General features: G+C 31.8%; 1 protein-coding gene across 5 annotated transcripts in view; it reads left to right on the plus strand.

Annotated features, from left to right (window-relative positions):
- LOC133187386 (uncharacterized) overlaps positions 1-24397 on the plus strand; it is a 37217-nt gene that overhangs the window by 5511 nt on the left and 7309 nt on the right. The window contains exons 1-2 of one of the 5 annotated variants that reach the window (XM_061322736.1): positions 1007-1658; positions 22701-22784. In XM_061322736.1, coding sequence (XP_061178720.1) covers positions 1565-1658; positions 22701-22784 — 178 coding nt within the window. In that variant the 5' untranslated portion in view covers positions 1007-1564. Of the gene's footprint in view, positions 1-1006; positions 1659-9834; positions 9944-18656; positions 18730-20543; positions 20761-22700; positions 22785-24397 lie in introns of those variants that run through there. The other 4 variants (XM_061322734.1, XM_061322739.1, XM_061322738.1 and 1 more) reach the window with 4 other exon arrangements.

Below are 24397 nucleotides of genomic sequence, written 5' to 3' on the forward strand. Positions count from 1 at the left end.
AGTGTTTCTGAAATAAAATTTGTATGAATTCGTCAATAATTGGCATTCCAGAACGTCGCTTTATAAATATATTGTTGTTATAATTGGGGAAAAAACTTCATACTTTAGGATAACACTCCTGAAAAACCATTATTACTTCTTTAATAATATATTTAATTTTCAAACATGTACTGTAGTATTATATAAAGGTCAGGAAGAGAGCAGACAAGGAAATAACCAACGTTAAGAAACTTAAATGCTTGTAACTGCATGAATTGCTGGTTAACCATAACTCACCATTTACATAATATACTCAATAGTTAAATGTCGTGAAAACTCCTTAGAAACATTTGAGAGAATTAGAAGTATCAAAATTTAAAAACAAAATTGATTTAAGTCAGCAACATGTTTTTTTTTTATCTTGATGTAAACAATCATACGCATTTTTAAATGTCATTTTTAAATTGACCATCGTTTGCATGTATAGCATTAAGCATTTCTTAAGAACTAAATGAAGTACTGCAGATTGCACTTAACCAACGCCAGGTAAAATTTCAAACTACGTGATATCTGAATTTTATTATTCTAACAAACTTCTCTTTTAGTAAAAATTTTTATTGCAATATTTTTCGCTCTGCAAATAGTTTTATCACCTTCTTTTATTATCATGTGTTTTACTAACGTGAAAAGCATGAAAAATGTTAATCTGAAAATACACATTTTGACATTAAGCAGCAGTTTGTGCACCGAAGAATGACGCTTTCTAACGTATCGCCTAAGTAGACCTGAAAGATTGAAAACCTCGAAAGTTGATTAATTTTCTTAACAACATGATCTTATGTCATGTTGCTTATAAATCAATAAAGAAGTTTCTGTTATCATGCTTATGTGAAATAAAGCGAGCATTCAGTCGGCAGACACACATTTGATTCCCGTTGATAGTTCTGCGGAAGCTAGTCGTTCCAAGCCCCATCAGACGATCGCTACCATTGAGAGCAGTCTTATATTTCTTGTCTCTAATAAAACCATCCCTCTGCTCTAGATTTGAAGCCATTGCAGCACAAGCCTAACTTTGTTCCGGGAAGCAGAGTTTTGCAACCTGAGTTATTAGTGCAATCAGAAATCCATAATTCTATATTTAATGATTTGTCAATTTCACGATCTGTTGAACCACAGGGCCAGTACCAAGGAACATAGGAAAATTATTGGATAAAAGCACAACCCTGGACACGCACGTCTCCAGTGAACAGTGTGGAAAATAATTTTATCAAACTAAGGTTGGGCGGGAAAAAAAAACAGCAGAATTTCATTTTGAATGAATAACAGATCAGAGCCTGAAACAAGTGATTCGAAGAGTCTGAGATTTATTTTGCAGACACAGAAAATTTGGATTATTTTTTTTTTATCTGATCAAGCTTAAACCTACGATAACATCGTGAAAGTAAAACCGTCCACAACTGTTTATCAAAGTGACAACACATGAAAAATTAATCTGAAGCTGCGATATTACATTAACCCGCCGGATATCGTTTTATAAGAATCAAAAAGGAACTGCGTTAATCAGTTGTCAAATTGTTATTCTGCTATGATGGCTGAGTCTTTCACAAATTCAGTATCAGACAAAGGGATTATCGTGATGGCAGTCGACTACAGCAATAACTCGGAATGGGCTTTTGACTGTAAGTAGATTTGAAGTCATTGCTCTTTTAAAATATAGCAATTCAACGACCAAATATAAGGAAAAATAAATTTAACGTGGAGGACATCGCTTTTCTCTTACCTTACAATTAATACAAGGGAATAAAAAATGATATAGTGAAGGGGAAAAAAGCACAGCTACAAAACTTAAAATTTCCTAGGAATGTCAGAAAAATTATTTACCAATCCCAGTAAGATAATTATCTGGGTTAAGGAAGAAACAACTCATTCTTCTTGTTAAGAAAACAATCGGAAAACTAATGGATGACCGAAGTGCCTATAAACTTTATAAGACCTCATACAGACATCGAGAAACTAACGAAATTGAATATTTTTTATCGCAGACATTAAATCGATAGATGTCACTTGTAACAATCGGACAAACTGACTACTGGTAGACAATTCCTACGATTGTCTCTTCTATGTTGTTAAGACTTTAGTTGTCCAATGTTTAAACGGGGTTTGTTGTGGGGGCCAATAAATTAAACGATATTTCCTGCAAGATTACGCTTCCTTCATTTTGGTAATTCTATTGTATTTATAAATTGCTATTTATTTCATATATTAATCCTAGATGATCTTCTTAAAGACTTGTTTTACCAAGAAGTGAGACACTCAACCTACGCGTTATAGAAACGTCGTGTTTTGCTGCTTCACTAATACTCGTATGTCGTCAATCACTTTTTTGCAAAGAGGGCACTGGAAAGCAGACCGGACCGTGGTGGATATAAAATTTCTTGCTCTGTAAATAAAGAAATATCTCATAAATCTGATACAAAATTCTTAATTGCTATCCTGTTAATTGAAATGATTGAGGTTACTCAACTTACAAAAGTAAACGGAATAAAGACGTTAATTTGCGGCTATGTACGGATCTAACTGTTAGGCTTTAATGCAAAATCAATAAACTTAATAAAATAAATGTTGTTTAATTGACTTAAGCTAAAACGACACAAATTTTTATGCGAATTATTTATTTCAATGACAAGTTTATATCTCGGAAACATAATTTTGGAAAGAAATACAATGGATTTCTTTTGTTACTTTTTGGAAAAATTTGATAAATAAATTTTTCACCTGTTGCATCTTTCATTGATATCTGTTTCTCAGGCTGGTAATTGTGCATTCATCTATATTGTCTCAGACCGTCACAGAAGCTCAGTCGGTAGAGCGCTCCCTCCGTGATCGGAAGGTCGTGAGTGCGCATCTCGACTGACCTAAGTCGATAAAAAATAGGTAGCAACTTTTCCTTCGCCAAGCGCTCGGAACTCTGAAGTGAAAGTTGCAGATCCCTCTGATGAGACCTTAAAAACCGAGGTCCCGTGTCAAGGGAGCGTTGGAACGATAAAGAGCCTTCACTGCTCAGTGGCCCTGAGTGCCGAGTAAAGGTCTAAATTTGAAGCACTTCACTTATATATGGTGACGTCCCTGTATGAGTGAAAACTTCTCGAATGGGACGTAAAAAAACATACAATCAATCAGTATACTGTCTCAGTTATGCTCAATCAATAAAGTTTAAATAATTCACATATATAGAAAATACCATTGTCTAATGCAACTGGTACGTTTGAAGGGTCAAATGTTTATTGTAGCGCCTGCTTTATACACCATTGTACACCGTTGTACAATGTTGTAAAGTACAGTGAAGTACGTATTTATCCAAAAGCCTACAGAACTAAAGTTAATCAAGCTGCTCTTTGAACACCTTATAAACTTCATTTACATTAATAAAATGTATGTTAATTGTTATTTAAATTTTTTATGACTAATGAACAGATGATTACGTAATATACGGTTTCTTTCTCTTAATATTTACATTACGTAAGATCAGTAAGATCAAACTTCGCTCCCTTTGATACTTACTACAGGAAATGATAAGAAAGAAAATACTGAGCAGTTTTTCACGGCGAAAAATAATTTTACAAGAAGGACTAATTGGTCATTTGCAAAATAATTTTGATTAAAAAAAAACATTCTGATCGTACACTCAAGTACTCTAAGGTTGATATTTAAAAGGTCCCCTAGTTTCTGATTGACAATATGTATGTAGTTTTTGGAGATCAGGTCTTTCTACATTTTTTTTTTTTTTAGAATTTCAATAAGTACTAATTGCGTCCCGTCATAAGCAGACCTAATTTGTTTTCATATGAGGCAGAAGTCATTCAAAAACTTCTAAATAAAAAAGAAATCTATTTCTCTGGCCTTCAATTCCACATCTAGATTTATCGACGACCCTTTATCAATTAACAATTTTCATTTTCATTCCTACGTTAATTCGATATATCCCTTTGAACTCAAAATAAAAGAAACCATAGAGTATGTTACATTCATTTCATTTTTGGATATTTTACAACAAAAGTTTATGATAAATGTGCTAACTTCAACTTTTCTATCGTCAACTTCATATATTTATGTAGTAAATAAATGTATCATTATCACCTGCATATTGAGTTTATATCTCCGAGTTGATTCGATATGCAATAACATGCTCCACTGAAAAACAATTTCTAAAATGAGGCAAGTTTTTTGACAAACAAGTTGATAATAAATAGATATCAACAATCCCGTTAAAATTCAACATATTGCAAATTCTATGGTCGATACAATGACTTTGTATTCTATTGTTAAGGATGAAGTTTACTCAGATGACAAAAAATTCCACTGATAAGAACGAAAAACCACCTATTGTACATTGTACACCTATGATTCTTTTGTTAAATTTCAATTTCAAATAACTAGGTCAATTACCTACTTTTCATACTAGTGGCCCCTGAGTATTTCTCGGAAAATACCTCAATTTTTCACACTATGACCAGTTTTTTCTTTACCCACAAAATATTACAAGCAACAAAACTCTTTAAATAATGAAATATAATAGGAATGGAACAGCGTTGCTTCATATAAATAAACGATTGGAGTTTGGGCCATAAACTTATTAATTATTACATTTCGAATTTCTCTGTCAGATTTCTATTTTCCCCCCATTTTTAATCTAATATTACAAAAATCTGAATGATAAGAACTCTAAATTATTTATAGCCTCAGTTTACTTTTGTTGCCCTTATTCTAATGGTATTAAAATTATATGAGGTCAAAGATCAAATTATTGAGATATGTTGTCTGGAATGGTTTTTGTTCATATTTTTGAATTTCTTTATTTCATGGCATTCAATTATTTGAAATAATTCATGAGCTTTAACACACATATTTGCAAAATGATGTTTAAAAATACGAGGGCCGTTCAAAAATTACGCGGACTCTGCTATTATTTACTCTTACAGACGTCATATAGAATTGAAATTACACAGGAACATATTTCTTAAAAATTCCAATAAATTCCAGGTAAATTTTTTTGATTTTATTAAATATCTCGTAAAATTATCGCCGTTTTGATACTGCTGATGGTGATGTACGGAGCACTTCAAAAATGTTGAAAAACAAACATGCGGTATCCAAAATTTTATTCATTTATTTTCAATATTTCACGATATTATTCAACAATTTTCTCTAAAATTTCTTTTTATTGTTTTATTATTCAATATTTAGATTTCTGGCGTAATATTTGAAGTACTAACAGAAATATTGTAATTTTTCTCCGATATGACCCATACGAAATCAACGGCAAAAATGACGTCTCTTGATTTGACGGAGCAGCGCACTTTCATCAAATCATGAATCCTGCTGGGAAAACGCCAATGGAGACCCAAAATAAGCCTAATGAAGCATGTAGTAAACCAGCGGAATATCCGAAACATCTCTACAAAATGTAAAAAGAATTCTAGACTGTTTTGACCTATGTCAAAAGGTAATCCGGGAGGGATGGAAGAAGTTCATCGACAAAAATACTGATCTGGGCTGTTAAGAATGTGATTGAGAACGACTGACGTCAAACTTTACTTCAGAAAATATCTGCAGTTTTGGGGTTTAACACAAACTAAAACACACAGTACTAGTTTTATAGTTTTTGAGCTGAATCAGAAATGGTATATGGATGTTTATTCTGAGTGGATAGGGTAACCTAAACTATACAGTATCAAATGCTAAGGGAAAATATTGAGAAAATGAAAGCTCCCATTTTTTAAAATGCCCGTGACGTTGAAGGTTTTACTGCGCCGTGACTTCATGACATGTCCTGTTAAATCACTTGAAATTGATATCAATTTACAATATTTTGATATGAAATTTTGATGATCATATATGATAAGATTCTTTTATATTATTTATGACTTTTTACTTGATTGATTGATTGATTGTATGTTGTTTTACGTCCCATTCGAGAATTTTTCACTCATATAGAGACGTCACCTTATACCGGTGAAGGGCTTCAAATTTTGACCTTTATTCGGCACTCAGGGCCATTGAGCAGTGAGGGATCTTTATCGTGCCAACGCCTGCCGTGACACGGGGCCTCAGTTTTTAAGGTCTCATCCGAAGGACCCGCAACTTTCACTTCAAAGTGCCGAGCGCATGGCGAAGGAACAGTTGCTACCCATTTTTATCGACATAGGTCAGTCGCGGCCGAGATTCGAACTCACGACCTCCCGATCACGGAGCGAGCGCTCTACCGACTGAGCTACCGTGAACGGTACTTTTTACTTGAATATGTCGTTAGATATATTTTCTGTGCAACAAGTCCGCGTAATTTCTGAACGGCCCTTGTACATGTTACCTTTACTTTGTAATTGATATTGCAAGAAATAAAATTATGTGACAAAAATGAAAAAAAAAAAATAATATCTAGTCCGAATTTCCTCTGCATTACCATATATTGACTTTTGTTCTTGCATATTTTCTTCAAATAATAAAATATTAAATTTTTAAATTGATATTGAGTTAAAACTTGGTTATTTTATCCATTTAGAACAATTTTTGATTTAACATGTACTTTATAGAATTTCCCTTCTGTCTTCTGAAACCTGAGTAAACGTCATCCTTAAGTCGAATGTTGACTGATGTTTTTTCAAACAAATTGTTAGGAAATTATTTTCACATTGAATTGTATACAGATTTTTCTATTTGCCCGATCTTGACAAGGAGCACACGGTAGGTGTGATCGGTCGACAGGGGATGCTTACTCCTAAATGACACCTGATCTAACCCCAGATGTTTTTGAAGGTCTTGTTCTGCTCTGCTCCCAATTTGTATTGTCCCAATGGACTTTTGAGCTTGATTACTGTTCGTTATCTCAATATTTTGTCAAAATGAAATACAAGAAAACTTCAACGATTAAATCTATATTATTGAGAAACATAGAGGTTTTTAGTCATTATTCTTTCTTTCGGAGCTGGTCTTTATCTCAAAATTATTTTTCTTTGTTTTTTTTTTTTTTTTTTTTTGTTTTGTTTTGTTTTTTTTTTTTTTGTTTTTTGTTTTTTTTTTTTTTTTTTTTTTTTTTGTTTGTTTTTTTTGTTTTTGTTTTTTTTTTTTTTCTGCAGTATGACATTGAGGTTGAGAGAACTAATTTATATATATAATGCATTGCAAAGGTAATGAGGTCAACCCCGCCGACTGTCGATGAGTTATCTCTGAAATTTTCAGCTCCGATACACAATTATCAAAATATATCACGGACTGAGATATTACTTTGAAACGTTAATTTGTTTTTCCAAGGAGTAGTACGTTATCTTGTTTTCACCAAATTCTTTTCAAAGCAAAAATATCAGCATAATATTTTCTTAGTGATGTGAAAGCTCAAAAGTAAGAATCTGTAATCAACTTTAAAGTTCCCAAACAGTTATCTAGCAATCTTTTAGGATGTTGAATAATTAGAAAATAGTTAAGCAATTCTATAAAAACTAGAATTATCTTTATAATCTATATCATTTAAGGCGTTACCTTGGAGGTTTAATAAAATAGAATACAACGTTGTTTAACATTTGTAGCACATTATCAAAATGACTTTTAGATTTCTAGAACATTCCAAAATTTCTATATTGCTTATGTAAAAAGAGTTCTTTGACAAAGATAATTAAAATTGTCACTCTCTAGCTATAGACTAGAATTAAAAGATCTAGGGAGTGAAGATGGGGTTGGATCTGTAGAATATAGGAAATCAATCCCTAGCGGTTGTAACACGGTGTTATAAACAAAATAATGAAACACAATCTGGCTAAAAAGACATTGCCTTCTCTCCGTAATGAATGACTCATGTTGAATAAATGTACCACTAGAGCATGTTTATTTTCCTACTGGAAAAATCCTAGATCGGCTCCTATAGACGTTGGAAGTTTAAAACTCTTGCTTTATAATGAACAATAACGTTGGGTTATATAGTGTCTATCTTTAGCCAATGCTGCACGTCTTGCGTGAACAGATATCTTTGTAATATAAATGAAAAGTGAAAATATCGATCAAAAACGATATTCAATCTCCAGTCAACCTAATTAGCTGATTAGATAGGACAGTTGCCTCTCTTTCACTGCAGGTACCTGCTTCTTTATGAATCAATTCCTGCATATTGTAACAAAAAGACCACGAGTGTAAAGACTTGCTTCAATCATTATAATTTTTCTAGTACATGTATATGAAATAAAAGGGTAATTAGTATTTTTCAGGACATCTTTTTTTTCAACTGTCAAACCTTTATTTTCATATAAGTGTCAAGATATTTAAAATCAAAGTATGACAATTGTGCATGTACATATGCAATTCTTATTCTGATTTAACAATTTCTGAACACATACAGCTACTAAAATATGAAAATAACAAAAGTAACCAAGCCTCAAAGTCCATTGGAAAATAAACTTCAAGCAGAGCCAACTTGGACCTCTAAAAACACAAGAGGTAGGATCAGGTGCCATGGAGGAGTAAACATCCATGTCGACCGGTACACCCACTTTGAGCTCCTGTCATGATTGGGAATATGGAAAAATCCTTTAGTTAGAAAATTCATTGTGGAAAAAATGGCCCTTACAATTTGTGTAAAAAAAAACTTTAGTCAACAGATTTAACGATAGATTGTATTTGCTTACAAGGTCATTGTTTAATTGTGAAATGTTAAATGGGATTGTTGATATCCTTGTATCATCAAATTATTTTTTTAATAGATTGCCTCCTTTTAAACATTGTTCGAAGGTAGAGTATGCTCTTACGTATTGAATCAACTGTGAGACATAAACTCCATATGAAGGTGCTCATACTTCTATATTCGCTCATTTGTTCGACCTCAGAAAATGCGGCGTTGAAGGGAATATTTTTTAAATTTTAATTATCATTAAGTTTCTATAGGAAATTAATTACAAAAAGAATTCTATACAAAGGTAAAAAAAGAGTTGATTTATTGGAATTGGATTCTAAATGTATAATATCGATTGCAATTGTAGTCTAAGCAAACGCCCTATCAATCGTGTATACAATAAATCCAATAGATAATATATTGTCATAGACACGATGGTATATATTCATTTTTCAGATAATAAATATTTCATTTTAACGAGCCCGGCATTGTTTAAAAGTGGATAAATGCTATATAAATGTTTCAACAATGCCAAACGTTTGGTTCATGGCGAAATCGCCCGCACATATTGATTGCAATTTTAGTACGAGCAACACTCCTTTCAATCATGAATATATTATCTGTACTAGTTCACTCTTTGTTATAGACACAATGATATGTAGTAATTTTAAAGATGATTAGTATTTCAAATGAACAAGCTAATATATCAGTGTTTCGACGTGGATAATTGGTTTATCTTGGCCAACTCGCAAGTGTTTAATAGCATCGTATGAATATTCTTTCTTTCAAGAGAAAGATTTTCAATACACTTAATTTTGCTTGAAATAGATCATGTGTATTTTTACTCTGCAAATAAAAGAATTAAAAACAAAACTACATATAATGAATCATGAACTCAACATGTGTAAAAAGAACAGCCATTTTGTTTTGGGTTCTCATGCAACCAATTGTAAGGACCTTATGTTGTAAAATATAACAGGAATACGTGCATCACTAAAAGCAGATGTTGCGTAATTTTGAGTTAGATCTTCGTGAAATATGTTTATCTCTTCATACAATATTTTAACTGTCGGCCATAAGGTGGGAATGTGTAGATGGTAGAGATTGTTATTTCCCCATTTGCTTCATGCCCTAGAAAGAGGCTTAATTCATTCACAGAAATATTTGCTCTCTGTGCTATCTGCACAAATATTGTGCAAAACGGTTTGGATAAAATTACTAAAATTATGGCAGAAACGAAGGTAAATTTGAAAAAAGTATGTGCACTTATGGCTGTAGATGACAGCGAACATTCTCTGTGGGCATTTAATTGTAAGTATAGAATCTCTGAATGTAATTAAAACAGAGTGTATCATTGGATCTGTATCCTATACTTCGGTTAATTTTCCAACAATTCTTAATTTTAAACTTTTTTGCTAAAAATACTTGCTTTTATTTGAGTATTAATATCCACATTTATGTTGTACAAATGTTTATGTTAATGAGAATTGTTTCAAGAATTCACTGAATACCTTCATGTATTTCCGGTAACTTAAGAAACCTTTCATTTAAAGACGATGCTACTGTCTGGGCGTATTTCTTCAGTTTCCAAGAATTGAACTGATAAATGGTTTAGGCTTATAATGAATAAAGTATCAGACACAGTTAACGTTCAGAATCTTGCTGTTCGAGAATATCCAAGGAATTCCTGAAAGAAAAGCGAATACGTACAGATCAAGAACTGTCTGAAAATACTTTGAAGACAAGGTGGTCTTAAGTAGACATTTATCTTCTACTTTCGCTAAGGAAAACATTTGCACAGAAAAAACTTTAATAAGGTTCTGGATATGGCAAAAGGTATACATGAAGACAATTCCATGTGAATGAGAACTATATACAGAGTCGAGATTTTTGTAAATTATTTATATTAAAGAAAGAGTCACTTAAAATTCTAAAGCGTGATGGTTGTGATGGTCAATTATCTAGCAATTACTGTAAAGTGAACCCTCTTCAGAGTAATTAGCCAAAGAGCTCGCCATCTTAATTATAGCCAGCTGTTTTATAAGTCTAACCTTTATCTCTCTTGATGAATTACAACAAACATCCCAATACAAGTGAACTTTTTTGTTTTATTTCACTTTGAAATAGGAATTCGACATCAATGGTGCGACCATTATATTCATTTAACCCACTGTTTCCAGATACTGTAGTAGTTGTGTGAAGCTGAGGATGCTGGACTGCAGATTTTACCAATCATTCTGACAATTCGCTTCCTGACATGTGATTAAAAAGGAATTCAAGGAATGCCATTTTAAAAAACATCAGAATTGATTAAGTAACTGACTTAATTTACCTGGTATATTTCACTGTTTGGTACAATGATAAGGAAGAATAGGATGACACTGCCAATTAAATTTATTCTATTTGGAAAAAAAGAGGAACTCAGAGAATTGAAAGTTATTTTTAGACGTTTTGAAAAAAAGCAGGAACTGGTATTTGAGGAAAAATGCTTCTATATATAAATTGGTTAAATGTAGGATCATTAAGCCGTGTTTGATGGATGATGTAGCAAAAGGAAATTTCAATTAAGCTGGAATCTTACAAATAGAAAATTGAGATTGAAGTAACTTTTTTCTAGCACCGACGATCTAATCAAGCTTTGTTTCTCATTCATTATCTTGAAAAGACCACTTTACAACATTTTTATGAATATAATCAGTACTTCCCACCACATACAGAGGTCGAAATATATGTTTATCTTAAAGAATTGTAGATACGAGAGCTTCCATTTTGAATTAAAATCTTTTAAACGACTTTATGGAACTGAATATGGTTTGTGATATTTTAATTTCATCTCTACCTCACAAATTAAAGATATAAAAGATGAGAAAAATAAATTATATGATTTTTATGATACACCACTATGCCAAATATCACAAGAAAACTTTTTTTCTTAAACGAGTGTTATAGCCAGCTCAAGTATAATTGCAAACCTGAAACGTTGTATTTGCAACCAGTAGTATATGCCACCCTGAACTGACCCAAACGGTATTGGATTGAATGCAGAGTAATCATCTGCTATGTTAAAAGTTTGAAAAACTTTAATTTTCAGAAATTGACTCATTTTTCGTTTCCAAAACAAGGGTGGGAATTTTGCAAATGTAAACTCTAGAAACCTTCGGAAACACTAACACATCAATTATTTATGCAGATTGAAATAACTTTAGAGGGGAATTTTTTTTTTTTTTTTTTTTTAAATCTTTTTTTGCTTCCATGGACACATTGATGAAGTTTGTCAAACCGTCTTCTTTTTGATGATGCACAAAATAATCCTGTAAAGTTTAAAGACGATTGGCTTGGAATTTAATGACAAAAGTGAGAATTACTTTGATACTATTGTCATGGCAGTGGTTGCCATTTTCAATAATTTTAAATGTCGAATGCACAACTTCAGTTCGTTATTATCATACCTTTGATTTTTTCATTGAGATAATCTAAGCAATCTGCGATAATTTTTTAGGTGGAACAAAACAACACGTTTTTATGATTAAACAATGTACGTTTCCTGAAAAATTAAGTTACTTAATTCTTACGTATCAAGGTTTGATTTTTAATTAATAAGTGAAAAAAAAATGCGCATAATCTTCAATAGAAGACAAATGGAGGGACCAAAGAAAAGGAGGTAGGCATGTTCACGCCAACATTTTAAAACATTGATAATCCCACTAATAACAAAGACATAGGAAAGCGAAGGAGGGAGGCTTGTTCATGCCAGAATTTTAACAATATATTCCCAAGTTCTTAGGGGTGCAAAAATTTTAAATGATATGGATATGCACAAATTAGAGTATGATCATTTTCTCTAAATATCTTTCTGCTTAAATATTCAGAAATAATGGCAGTGACTGTTTTAATCTTTCACGATGAAAGAATATTTAATAGAAAGCCTACTTCGTGGTTTTAATTAAAATGTGCAATTCTACGGAGTCAATAGCGTTCTTGACGTCGAAGAAGCAATTACTGCAAAAGACGCAAAAAGATTGGGCTATCAATATGATAGAAAAATCACGTTTCTGAGAGCGACATACCAGAATAACGCCGATATAACTTTTAATAGTCTCTCGATCAAGGTTACAGTTTCTTCCTTGTCTTACTCAGATAATAAAAAATGCGAATGTACTCAGTGTGCTTTGTGTGACTTTGCTGGATATTATTTGATTGAAATGAGGGGAATTTCTAATTTCCTTGTTTTCTTTCTCATTCTAAGTTTTTTTTCTGATGTTTACTTTTTTAGACTCCTTCAGATTTTTTGCTGAATTTATGAGTTTATGTTTCTTATACATTTGTGTATGTCTCTATTGTAATCCATGAATTGGGTTTCTTTCTCTTGTATACTAGAACCTGAGTTGCTGTTATATGTCGTGTATTAAAGTCTTTTCCCATATTTTGTCAGAGCCATGGGTGATTAACTTTTCTTTATCAATCTGTTTCTAGTTTCAATCTGTTATATACTCTATAGGTATCATAACTTTACTTGTCTCTTTTTGGCGAGGAACTGCTGATGTTTTTTGTTTGACTTGGAGTTTTCATTCGAAGGAGTTCTATTTTCTGCTGACCGTACTATGATTTTCTACTGATTTTTTTCAGCTGACATGCATTATGAATTTCTTTGTATGAATAAATAGTATACAGTTAAACTAAGTCTTTGATGTAGACACAGTTCCTGGAACCTTTTTGATTTTCACCATTATCCTTTAATAGCTTAGCGCCTTCAGATTCTTACAGCTTTCACATTTAGTATTTCAATGGTTTTCAGATCATCATAACATATTCTGAAATGTTTTTGTTTTAGATACTTTATATTCATGTTTATTATAACTTAAAACTTTTACTAGAAATATCATTAGATTGGACCCTTGTGAATGACAGATTGAATAATAATAAAATAATCATGCAAGTACTTGAGTTTAAAGCTACCACAGGGCGTGTATATATAATGTTGCCAACTAAAACGATGAAAAGAAAGTTCAATCTAAAAAGATGAATCAAAAAAATCGCTTTGTTGTGTACTAGTAAGATGAATGTAGTTCCATTTACTTCTTATTTGTCATAGCAATCAGCATTAATACCTGCTTTATCAAACACTGACGTTTTGTGCATGCTGTACAGATTAGTTGCCGTCCGTAGTTTGCTATTTGAGATATGGGCAAATAGAAAAGAGTGACATCAATACAGAATTCTGATAATGCAATGACGACATTTTCAGTAAGATTCAAACCAAGCCTAACTTTTTATTCTTTTTTTTTCTTTTTGGCATTTGAAACATGGACAAAATAGAAAAGAGTGATATCATTACGTCAGATAATGCAATAATGGCATATTCTGTAAGATTCAAACCAAGCCTAACTTTTTATATTTTTTTCCTTTTTGCTATTTGAGACATGGACAAAAAAAAAAAAGAGTAACATGAATACGGAATTCAAATTACGTGATGACTTCATATTCATTGGCTCCATTCGATAAATTACACGAATTGCAACTTTTTTTTCTTTTTAACGAGGTGTGATTGTTGCTTTTTCTAATAATTGATATTTCGATTAAAGGCATTCGCGCTCAGTATAATTTGTAGCCTTCATGCGTTTTGAATTCTGACGTAAATTGTAGAAATTGCTTTGCTCTTTAGAGAAAGTTGTCCTATAACTATTTCAGTATTATATTTCAGAATTTACTTCAACTTCGAAGCAATAAATCCCCAGTCTGTGTTTTACGTTACGGATATTTTTAAAATCAGAACAACAATGTGCATCTCGGCTTGTTAGAAATTCTTTATGAATTCTTCATAAATTATTCTGACAACAAAATAAGAATTCTAAGAAAATATATCTCATGAATAAGTAAACTTACTCAGTGATATACAGGAGTTATGCTCCTTAGATTTTTTCACTTTTTTTTTTATTTATTTATTTACATGTCTTTCTTTTATTGATTTATTTATTTCTTTTGCAAGATGGTTGTGCATGTCTATACATATATTTTTTAATTCGAAATAATTTCGTTCTATAGGCATATAAGACTTTAATGGTAATCTAACAACAAAGCTTTATGATAAACGTGATGACTTTAACTTTTCAATCGTCAGCTTCCCTTACTTATGCAGCAATATACCCTTATCACCTGCATACGGGGTTTATATCTCTCAGTTGATTCGATACACCAGAGCATGCTCTACGTATGAACAATTTCTAAAACGAGGTAAGTTATTGACAAACAAGTTGATGAAACAAGAATATCAGCAGTCTCGTTTAAAGTCATCATTTCGAAAGTTCTATGGTCGATACAATGACCTTGTCAGCAAATACAATCTATCATTAAGTCAAATGCTGACTGACCTTTTCATGCTATTTGTTAGACCATTACTTACACACTGAATTGTTGACGGATTTTTCCGTTATTTCCCGATCATGACAAGGAGCACAAGGCGGTTGTGACCGGTCAGCAGGGGATGCTTACTCCTCCATGGCACCTTATCCCACCTCTGATGTGTTAGAGGTCCGTGTTTGCTCTGCTCCTATTTTGTAATATTTAATGGACTTTTGAGCTCGAACACTGTTCGTTATCTCCACATATTTCATTCATATCGTATCGCTTCTATCTTGCACGTTCTGATGAACATGAAATATTATCACAGTGGCATCCCCCAGAATGCTAACAGTCTCTCTCCATAGAACTTTGATAAAAACGAAATATTTTACTGCGTGTATCAGTTTGCCAATAATCATACACATCTGAATTGATATTTAGTTCATAAAATTAACATTTAAAGCTAAAAATGGGCAAAAGAGTTTTTATGTTGAAAAACACTGGTTGTAGTTGTACATACATGTATGTTTTAAACGTAATTTTGCGTCGATTGTCCTTTTCTTTCTTTTAATCATACTTTGTAGAATTAGCAAAAGATTTTGATAGTTGATCTGGAGTAATTACAAACAAATGATATATAGAAAAGTTAGATTATGTTACTGTCAATACGTTTTTTGAATAACATGTTATAATTTCTGTACTTTATTTGACACGACTACATGTACAGCAGTCATTCTACAAAAACATGACCAATTAAGATTTTTTTATGTCGCTTACAAATTTACCGTTGTAATATCTTAACTATAAATTTAAAGGTCGACTTTAACTCTAAGACTTAACACACACACATGATTTTGTAAATATTCACCGATAGGGCCTATATATGCAGTTAAAGTTTTGATATGAACATAATGTAATGTTGAAAAACGTATTCCACTGCAAATCTTAATGTCGCTTCATTTATTTACAAATTTCAAGATGAAATTTTCAGCCGAAAAATCATTCCGAATAGATTGCAATGAATGTTAAAAAATGTCTTTTATCCTATATAAAAAGAAATCAACCCACTTCTTGCAAAAAAATGCATGGATCATCTTTCATGCGAAATCATAAGCATGTCGCTAAAAATCGATTAACTTTCGTAACGATTTTGTTTTATATTTCACACACAGAATGCAGATTTCAAAAAGAAATGAAACTTATCTGAAAGTGACCAGAGAACCTTATATCATCGATTCCAGTTGCGAGTCAGCTATTTAAGACGGTTACATTTTCGACATAACAAAATGAATTTGACAAAAACAGTTGTCTCTCTTAAAAATTTAACTTCCGTAACGGTAATTCTGGAAAGTTTTTGCATTAAAGGTATAATTTTTTTAGTATTTTGGGAGCGAAATGCTTCATACTTTTGTTTAATATCCTAAAACAAACTTTGATTTTAACTATTGAAGAGAATTTTAACTTTTATTGCTGGGAATTAACTTCCGTAACGATATTTTCCCCGAAAATTTAATTTAAATTCGGATTCATGCGAGACTTCAAGAATCATACTTTAGCGTTCTTTACTGAACATCAGAAACGAAAAATTGGTCAAATTCAGCTTTATTTGAAAAATAATAAGGCTTAACCAAGCATTAACTTCCGTAACATTACCTTAAAATCAATGGTATCTTGAAATTGTTGTAAAAAATTAACTATATCAGACTTGTGGACAATTCTTTATTTTCAAGTTCACTGATATGTCCTTTAGTGAATTATGATAATCATTTTGCTATTTGAAACAATTTTTTTTTCATGTTTTATACTCTGAATTTATCGTAGAATGACTGATAGATTTCTATAAATAAATGCATTCCTTCTGTCGATCTGATGACAATTTCATAAAACGGTAATATTAAGTTTTGTTCTTTACTGAAAAAGTCATTTGTATCAATAATCTTCTTCATAATAATGTTAAACTTAAGGAAAAAGTAAAATGCCACGATAATGAAAATATTCTGCTCGATTCTAAGGTTATGACGATACACCTCTTTGAGAGCTTGCTTTCGTGCGCCCTGATGGTAGTGTGTGCTTTTTTTTGTTTTTTGTTTTTTTTTTATTAAGTGCGGTTGTTTTCACTTCTATTTGGCGACATCTTTCAGTGATCAGACAGAAACACGCATTTTTTTAACGTCATCTATAAATCTAGCATTATAAAAATAATTCGCATCTACATCTGTATCTACTCTTTCAATATATGTACATCAAAGATGTCCGTTTATACACTGCAAGTCTATAAGGTCCCTTTGCTAAATTACTATGAAAACAAACAGTTTATTTTACATGTATGAATAGTCATAAAAATACAAGGCTGCATCACACGAACACAAATAAACACAAACAATTGAGTGACTGTAGCAAGTATATTCTTTGTTGTATTTTATGGTTAAATTGAGCATACAAAGGTATAAAAGCCCGATTTTTCATTTCTTTTTAGCGTGAGTTTGTTGCATTCCATTGACAATTCTTGCTCCTGTTATTTTTTTTAGGAATTACGATACCATCCATTGCATGGCAATTAAATGCCCGATTTGAACGTTAATTTGTATGAAAATCACTAAGGAATATCCGAAGGGTGAGAGTACAAAGTGGATCTCGCGTGATGTTGATAGTAAAGCTTTCAATTACATGGTCGTTTGTTCACTCTAAATCTTGCTTTCGTGCGCCCTGTTTTCCGCCCCATGTTGAAATACTGCAGGTTTAAATATAAATATATATGTGATAAAGGTTAGTGCCCTTCCTCACGAGGAAGAAACAGAGCCACGAAAGGCGGATCTGTTTATACCAATAAGTGTGAAAAATATAATTCAATCATTACTTAAAAGTGTTACTTTCTTCAACGGAGACGTGCGTGACGGTAATCTAAGGGAGCAATGTATAATTTATTTTTAAAAAAGGAAAAAGGAGAAAAATAACACTTATCTGTATCAGATGTATGAGTTACATGTATTTGGTGGCGATGTATTTTTGTCACTTATAGAAAGGTAACAATGGAATTTTTTTATGATTGTGATTCGGGAATTCGTTTACTATAACATATACAATGTATATGCTTGGATGATACGTCTACCTAAATTAAAATAATGATAAGTTGTCATAAAAAGAGAAATTGCTATCGATTCGTTCGCAAAAAAAGGGGGGAAAAACCTTTTACGACAGAAAAAAAGCAAAGCTTAAGAGCATATTACTCACAAAATCATTGATGTTACATGAAAATGAGTATTTCCGTTTCGCCAGTAATAAGTTCTCATCGAATCAATAATATGCTCTCTTCTGCACACGTAAATCTGTCACGGACAAGAACGTAACGAGGAACTGGACTGCCAAAGAGACCTTCTCGGTCCTATTTAGCAAATTAATAAATGATTTATTTAGCACTTGTAGCACATTAAGCTTGGATTTACAATAACGCTGACGGTCGTATTTCTCTAAAAAGTCAACTTTTGCGAAGTCGCACAAAGAAATCCGCCCTCAAAAAAAAAAATTGTATGCCACAAGACATTCAAATATGCAAAAAACTTTTCAGAAACTTCAATGAGAGTTACTCCCCTTACATTGCAAAGCAATTTATCATAATTAGCCTAAGGACTGCGTATTTAAAAGGACCATTGTTGCAGACACATTCCACTCTGTAAAAGTTTTCAGTACCTAACGAGAAAAAATGGCAACAGTTGTTATAGCGCTTGATGAAAGTGAAACTTCGGATATCGCTTTTGAGTGTAAGTATATATCATATGTACATAGTTTCGTACATATTTCCAGTTGTAATTTTATTCCTCCTTTATCTAAAGTAGACTTCAAAAGCCAAAAAAAAACAAACCATTTTTCCCTTATCATGAGTTTCATTTTCTGCTACTCTGTATGTTATGAAAATAAATTTTAAGTTCCTGTAAAGTAAAACATACACGAAGGATAACTCGACTGACTAAAATCAATATAATGGTCTTGTAGATATGAACACGGCAGTTCACTTATTAGATACTGACGAGATTATTGTTTATTATCGTTTGTATTTGTTGTTGTATGCTGATGATACAGTTATTTAGTAGACTCAGCTGCTAACCTACCAGCTTTTCATAATGCAATGTACATGTACATTGGAAAATGCAAGTTAATGCGCCTAAAGCAAAAATTATTTTTTCTCGCTCTAACATTAACACTGATATTTTACATTCTATGTGTAATGGTAATAAACTATAAATTGTTAAGAAAAAAATGGGATATTTTTTTTTCCAATAAAGGTACTTTTAATGATACAAAATTGCAACACGCCAGAAAAGCTAGGTATATTGTTCCTAGAAAATCCACAAAATTAAATTTACCGTTTGATATGAAACTGCGAGATTTTGGCACCATGGTTGTTCCTATTTTGCTGTATGGTGTAGGAATATGGGGTTTTGAAAATTCCAGTATTTTACATGAAATTTTGTTTTTGAAAAATGATAACGGTAGTTAAAAAGTTTATTCCTCATTGTATTTTTTATTGAGAAATGGTAGACTACCACTTACTATACCAGTAATATCTAGAAAGACTGGTTTCTGGCAAAGGATTTTGTGTGGTAAAAAAGAAAAAAATTCCTTCACGTTGTACTGAATTTTGTATCAGTTTATTTAAGATTTTTTTACAATTCAAAATGGTTCATGGAAGTTATATATAAGAATATTTTGCATGTTGATAACTCAAGCAAGATAGGTATGATAATGGTTAAGAATACATAAAGGGATGGTTTTATCCAAGGTTGGAATATTAAATGTTTGAAATTCTTCAAAATGCTTTAATTATAGAATGTTCAAGTTGTATTTTTTTAAGATTCGAAGACAGAAATTTATACCTAGCAATATTTATATGATTTCAAACACAGTATCTTTTTATTTGATGAATACCTCTGATATATATAAACTAAATAGATCTGACAAAGCTTTGTTAAACTGTTCTTAAATTATTTCAAATTTCCTACAACATAAGCAATAAAATATTTTTAACAAATGCCAGTAGTATATAGATCTTTTTATTGTTCATTTTGTTAAATGTTCACATACTGATTTGTTCCATTGTTAAATATTCATTGTACTATCATACCATGTCGAGGGCTTAAGTGAAATAAAAAAAAAGTCTCAAATATATCTAATATGTTTTTTTCTTGGTTACTATCAGAATTTTAAAAAATATATTCGTGCTATGCTAACATATTTTAAGATAGATACATGTATCAAGAACTTTAACTCTCTGTTTTCATGATTTTCAATCATTAAGCATGGAGAGATCATTAATTTATAATACAAAGTAATTAACTTAATCAACATAAAACTATATTCGAACCTAACACAAGAAATTAAGGTTATCTGTGGCATTCACTTGATTAAAATGAAAATTATCTATTAACCTTAATATTTCTTAAGTAAACTATTTGATCCGCTCCTTACTTCAGAAATTTCCGGTCAATTGCGAGCAATGTGCATGGATTCATTACAATAATCCAATATTGCCTGTTGGGTAAACAAACAAGTTTCATTAAGGGGAACCTGGTTACATCAAGTGCAACAGAGAAATTGTGAATATTCCATAAATAAGGAGCTGGATACTATCCAATAGTGACCTTTGACCTTTTTTCTGATTGCTTTAAATACCAGGAATTAATATTTAACCTCATTTAAAGCTCCGTTTGTCGTGGGTATAGAGAGATTTTTAAGTATGGCCACGGTAGTTATTTCTGTAGATGAAAGTGACTTTGCCGACTATGCATTCGAATGTAAGTAAACCTATTTTTTACACGTGGGATGAAGTTTGTAGTCATTTTTCCATTGATTTAGAGTAAACGACTTAGATATTTCATTCATAAGACGTAAGTAGGAGAGAAGGAAGTTGTATATATTTCTATTTGTGATCAGGAAATCGTGGTCTAGATTTTTATGAACAAGCAAGTGTGCACATGTTAAGTGCATTGAATTTTTTTTGTATGTCGTAAGCCATTTAAATCTATTGTCAATTGTTTTAAAACCTAATTCGTGTATTCATTCATGTTTTACAAACAAAAAATTGGTGAAGTATTTTCGCTGTAAACGGATATGTCTGTGTAGTTCAGGAAGGCAAAATATTTATGAACATGAATTTGAAATTTTAAAACATCTCTCAAGAAAACTGTGAACTGTTTGAACTTTAATACATGCAAAACCGTCTAATAACAGTCTGACCCTAAATTTTATTTAAGTCCACTCAATTGCCCTGGGTTATTTTAACACTGTGTGTTGGTCAAAATACCTTATCAGGTAGAAGTGGACATTAATTTAAGTCCACTCAATTGCCCTGGGTTATTTTAACACTGTGTGTTGGTCAAAATACCTTATCAGGTAGAAGTGGACATTAACATTGAGGGTAATATTCTGCTTTAAATCCAGAGTGATGGCGGTGTCTCGTTGTTCACGCCTATCTATTCCCAGAACCCAATTTTGCACTCGAATAAACGTGATTCTTAATAAAAATCCGAGTGCAAAGGTTTAGCCCTCTTTTTTTATTCTTCATACAATGGAGATATGGATTCTGCTTTTCGATTTACGGCATTTTCATTATACATGATGATAAATAGATAGTTACGGTATTTGATTTGCTTCTGTAGTTTTTGGTCGAAAACAGGTTTGCAAACCTAGAACATCTTGTGTATTATCACAATACATCAGTAAAAAGTTAGCAAGAAATGACAGCTTACAAGATGTACTGCTTAGCTCGCTCTATGTAAGACAGCTGTTCACAGCGTTCTCACTGCGAAGAATGCTTCACTGTGGATGCCCTGTTCAAAAATCTACTGTATTTATACCAGAGAGCACGCTGATAAAAATGTACAAAAAGTTCATCTATTGTTCCCCATGCTTTGTGTGCTAAGTGTGAAAATTGTGTCTCAATTAATCCCAGGATTTCTCTTGTGGAAGAGACCTTGACAGTTATCAGAACACAATTCTACTAATATTAATTCCCTCCTGTTTGTTAATCGATTTCCCTGTAAGCTTGAAAGTATTATTCATGAAAGATGGGATTTCTCCCGTATGTCAAGAACATAAAATTATATGCCGATCCTGAGTATTTGGCAAAGATTTTATGAGCTAACAAATTGCACAGAACATGACATTATGGGTTTTTTTTTTTTTTAATGAGCTGCTTTTTCAAATGGAATGATCTTTCGTCTTTCAATAATTCATTGCTTCAAAATTCATACTTTTAAAAAGGGGACGAAAGCCCTAGGGGAGTCGATACGCTTTGTATCTTCAATATCAGATTCTGTATTAATGACTATTATTGGAAATGGTTGTAATGAAACAAACATCTCGCCAATATTCAACTTCATGGATTGCTTCGATTGATGGGTACATGTACATGTAACAGATTTTTTTCTGGCAAATGAACTGAGAAATATACCCATATAGAGATAATATTCATGTTTAACTACGTGAACATACGCACCTGGTAATTCTACATTTTAAAGTAAACAACTGTACGTGATTGGGTTTATACATATCAGTACATTCTCTCTTCACAGCGATAAAGATACATGTATTATGTATGAGTAGCGGAATTATTGACTTAAAAGCAATTTTTTTTCATGGACACACAATTAAGTTTTTTCAAGCACATGTAAACAACATATACAAGTTAATATTCTACACTGAAACTCTCAGAAATAAATATTTATATTTTCAGGGTATGTCACGAATTTCCACAAACCTGGAAACAAAGTTATTCTACTTCACATTCCGGAGAGTTACATCAATGCCACTACAATGAGTGAGTGATTTTATTATAACATATACAAAGGCAAGGTATTATAAAACTGATCGAAAGATTTTTTTTCCCAGATTATTTATCTTGAAAGTGTTTTTGCAATAAACAAAATCAAATAGAAGTTTGTCTTCTATTCGCAAATATTTGTGGGAATATCAAGTAACTTTGCTTGATATTGCTATATTTTGCTTTATATTCATTATTTCATACCATTAATACAGGTATTTTGATGTTAAAGTATATACATGTACTTTCATAATTGAATTTCATCTCGCATGACATGTAAACGAATGTGTTCTTGTTTGGTTGTCTATATTATATCGATTTTGAAGAGAAACGGGCGCCAGATTGGGAAGGCAATAAAAACAAAGCGTTTAATTATAGTTTCTATTCATACCTATATATTTATCAAGTTTGTTCCGGAAGTTGGGTTAAAATAACTAATTTTGGTATATATGAGGATGATAATCAACCTGAGAGCCGGATTAGTATATGTTTTCAAAACATGTTTCCGAATCCTTTTTGATTTTCTGTACTACTTGCCTGTATTTTCTGCTTGTCATTTTCAAATAAAATATAGTTTAAACTAACCTGGGAGCGCGTGAAAATTTGCCGCTGCTGCGCATGCGAAATACCGGTATTCAAATTGTGTCGGTCATCACATCTTTCACATAATGATAGATACAATCCTTAAATTAAATCGTATATACTTTATCGTTGGCCCTTTTAATGTTTATATCACAGGTACTGGAAGTTAACGTAACTATATTATATGTGTGTATACAATATATAGTTAATTTCCAGTAGCCGTGATTTACTAGTATATAAATTTTCGTGAAAAACAGGTTAGACTATATGATAATTCAATAATAAGAGTTTGTGTACACTCTAAAGCCTTAACTACAGAGAGAAAAAGACAGAGAGTAAAAACTTTTAGTGTCACACTCAGTAATGTTTAAGAAAAAGCCAAAATAGTTCGCTTTAAAGCCTCATAAAATGCTGGCGACATTGAGGCGCATGATTAAATAATCGAGAATGAGAAAACATAAACTTTTTCCGCTGTAAATGTACTTGCGAGGGTAATGCTTATTCATATATTCAGCTCAGATGATGGTGAGAACACTTAAATAAATGACTTCTCCTAAAATTGTTCCAGCTTCAAAATTTGTGATCGATATTCAAGTCAGTTGAATTGTTTTGAAAAACTAAGTTCCAGTGCAAAAGCAAATGTACATGAACGAAAATGCTTCTTTTCAAAATCTTAAACTGTCTTGTTCTCGATTTCCTGTTGGAAAGTGATAAAATTCACCATAAATTAAGTTTTGGAGAACTATGAATTCATGATAAGCGAGCAAAAAAGGTAGTCAATACTTATGGAACGCCGGGACTGTCTTATATGAGGATTAAACATTATATGCAGTGTTCTCTTCATTATATGTGGTACTATTTTAATTATATGAAGTAGTTTTTACAGTATATCGTGTGCAACTTCCATTTTCTACAGTACTTCTTTCATTATATGATGTAGATGTGTCATTATATTATGTACATCTATCATTATATGAGGTGTTTTTATCATTATATGAAGTGCTTTTAACATTATATGCGGTAGATCT

The sequence above is a fragment of the Saccostrea echinata genome, unplaced genomic scaffold, assembly GCF_033153115.1.
Source record: "Saccostrea echinata isolate AGI-Se365-2 ecotype Australia unplaced genomic scaffold, CSIRO_AGI_Sech_v1 ptg000015l, whole genome shotgun sequence".
Lineage (NCBI taxonomy): Eukaryota > Metazoa > Mollusca > Bivalvia > Ostreida > Ostreidae > Saccostrea > Saccostrea echinata.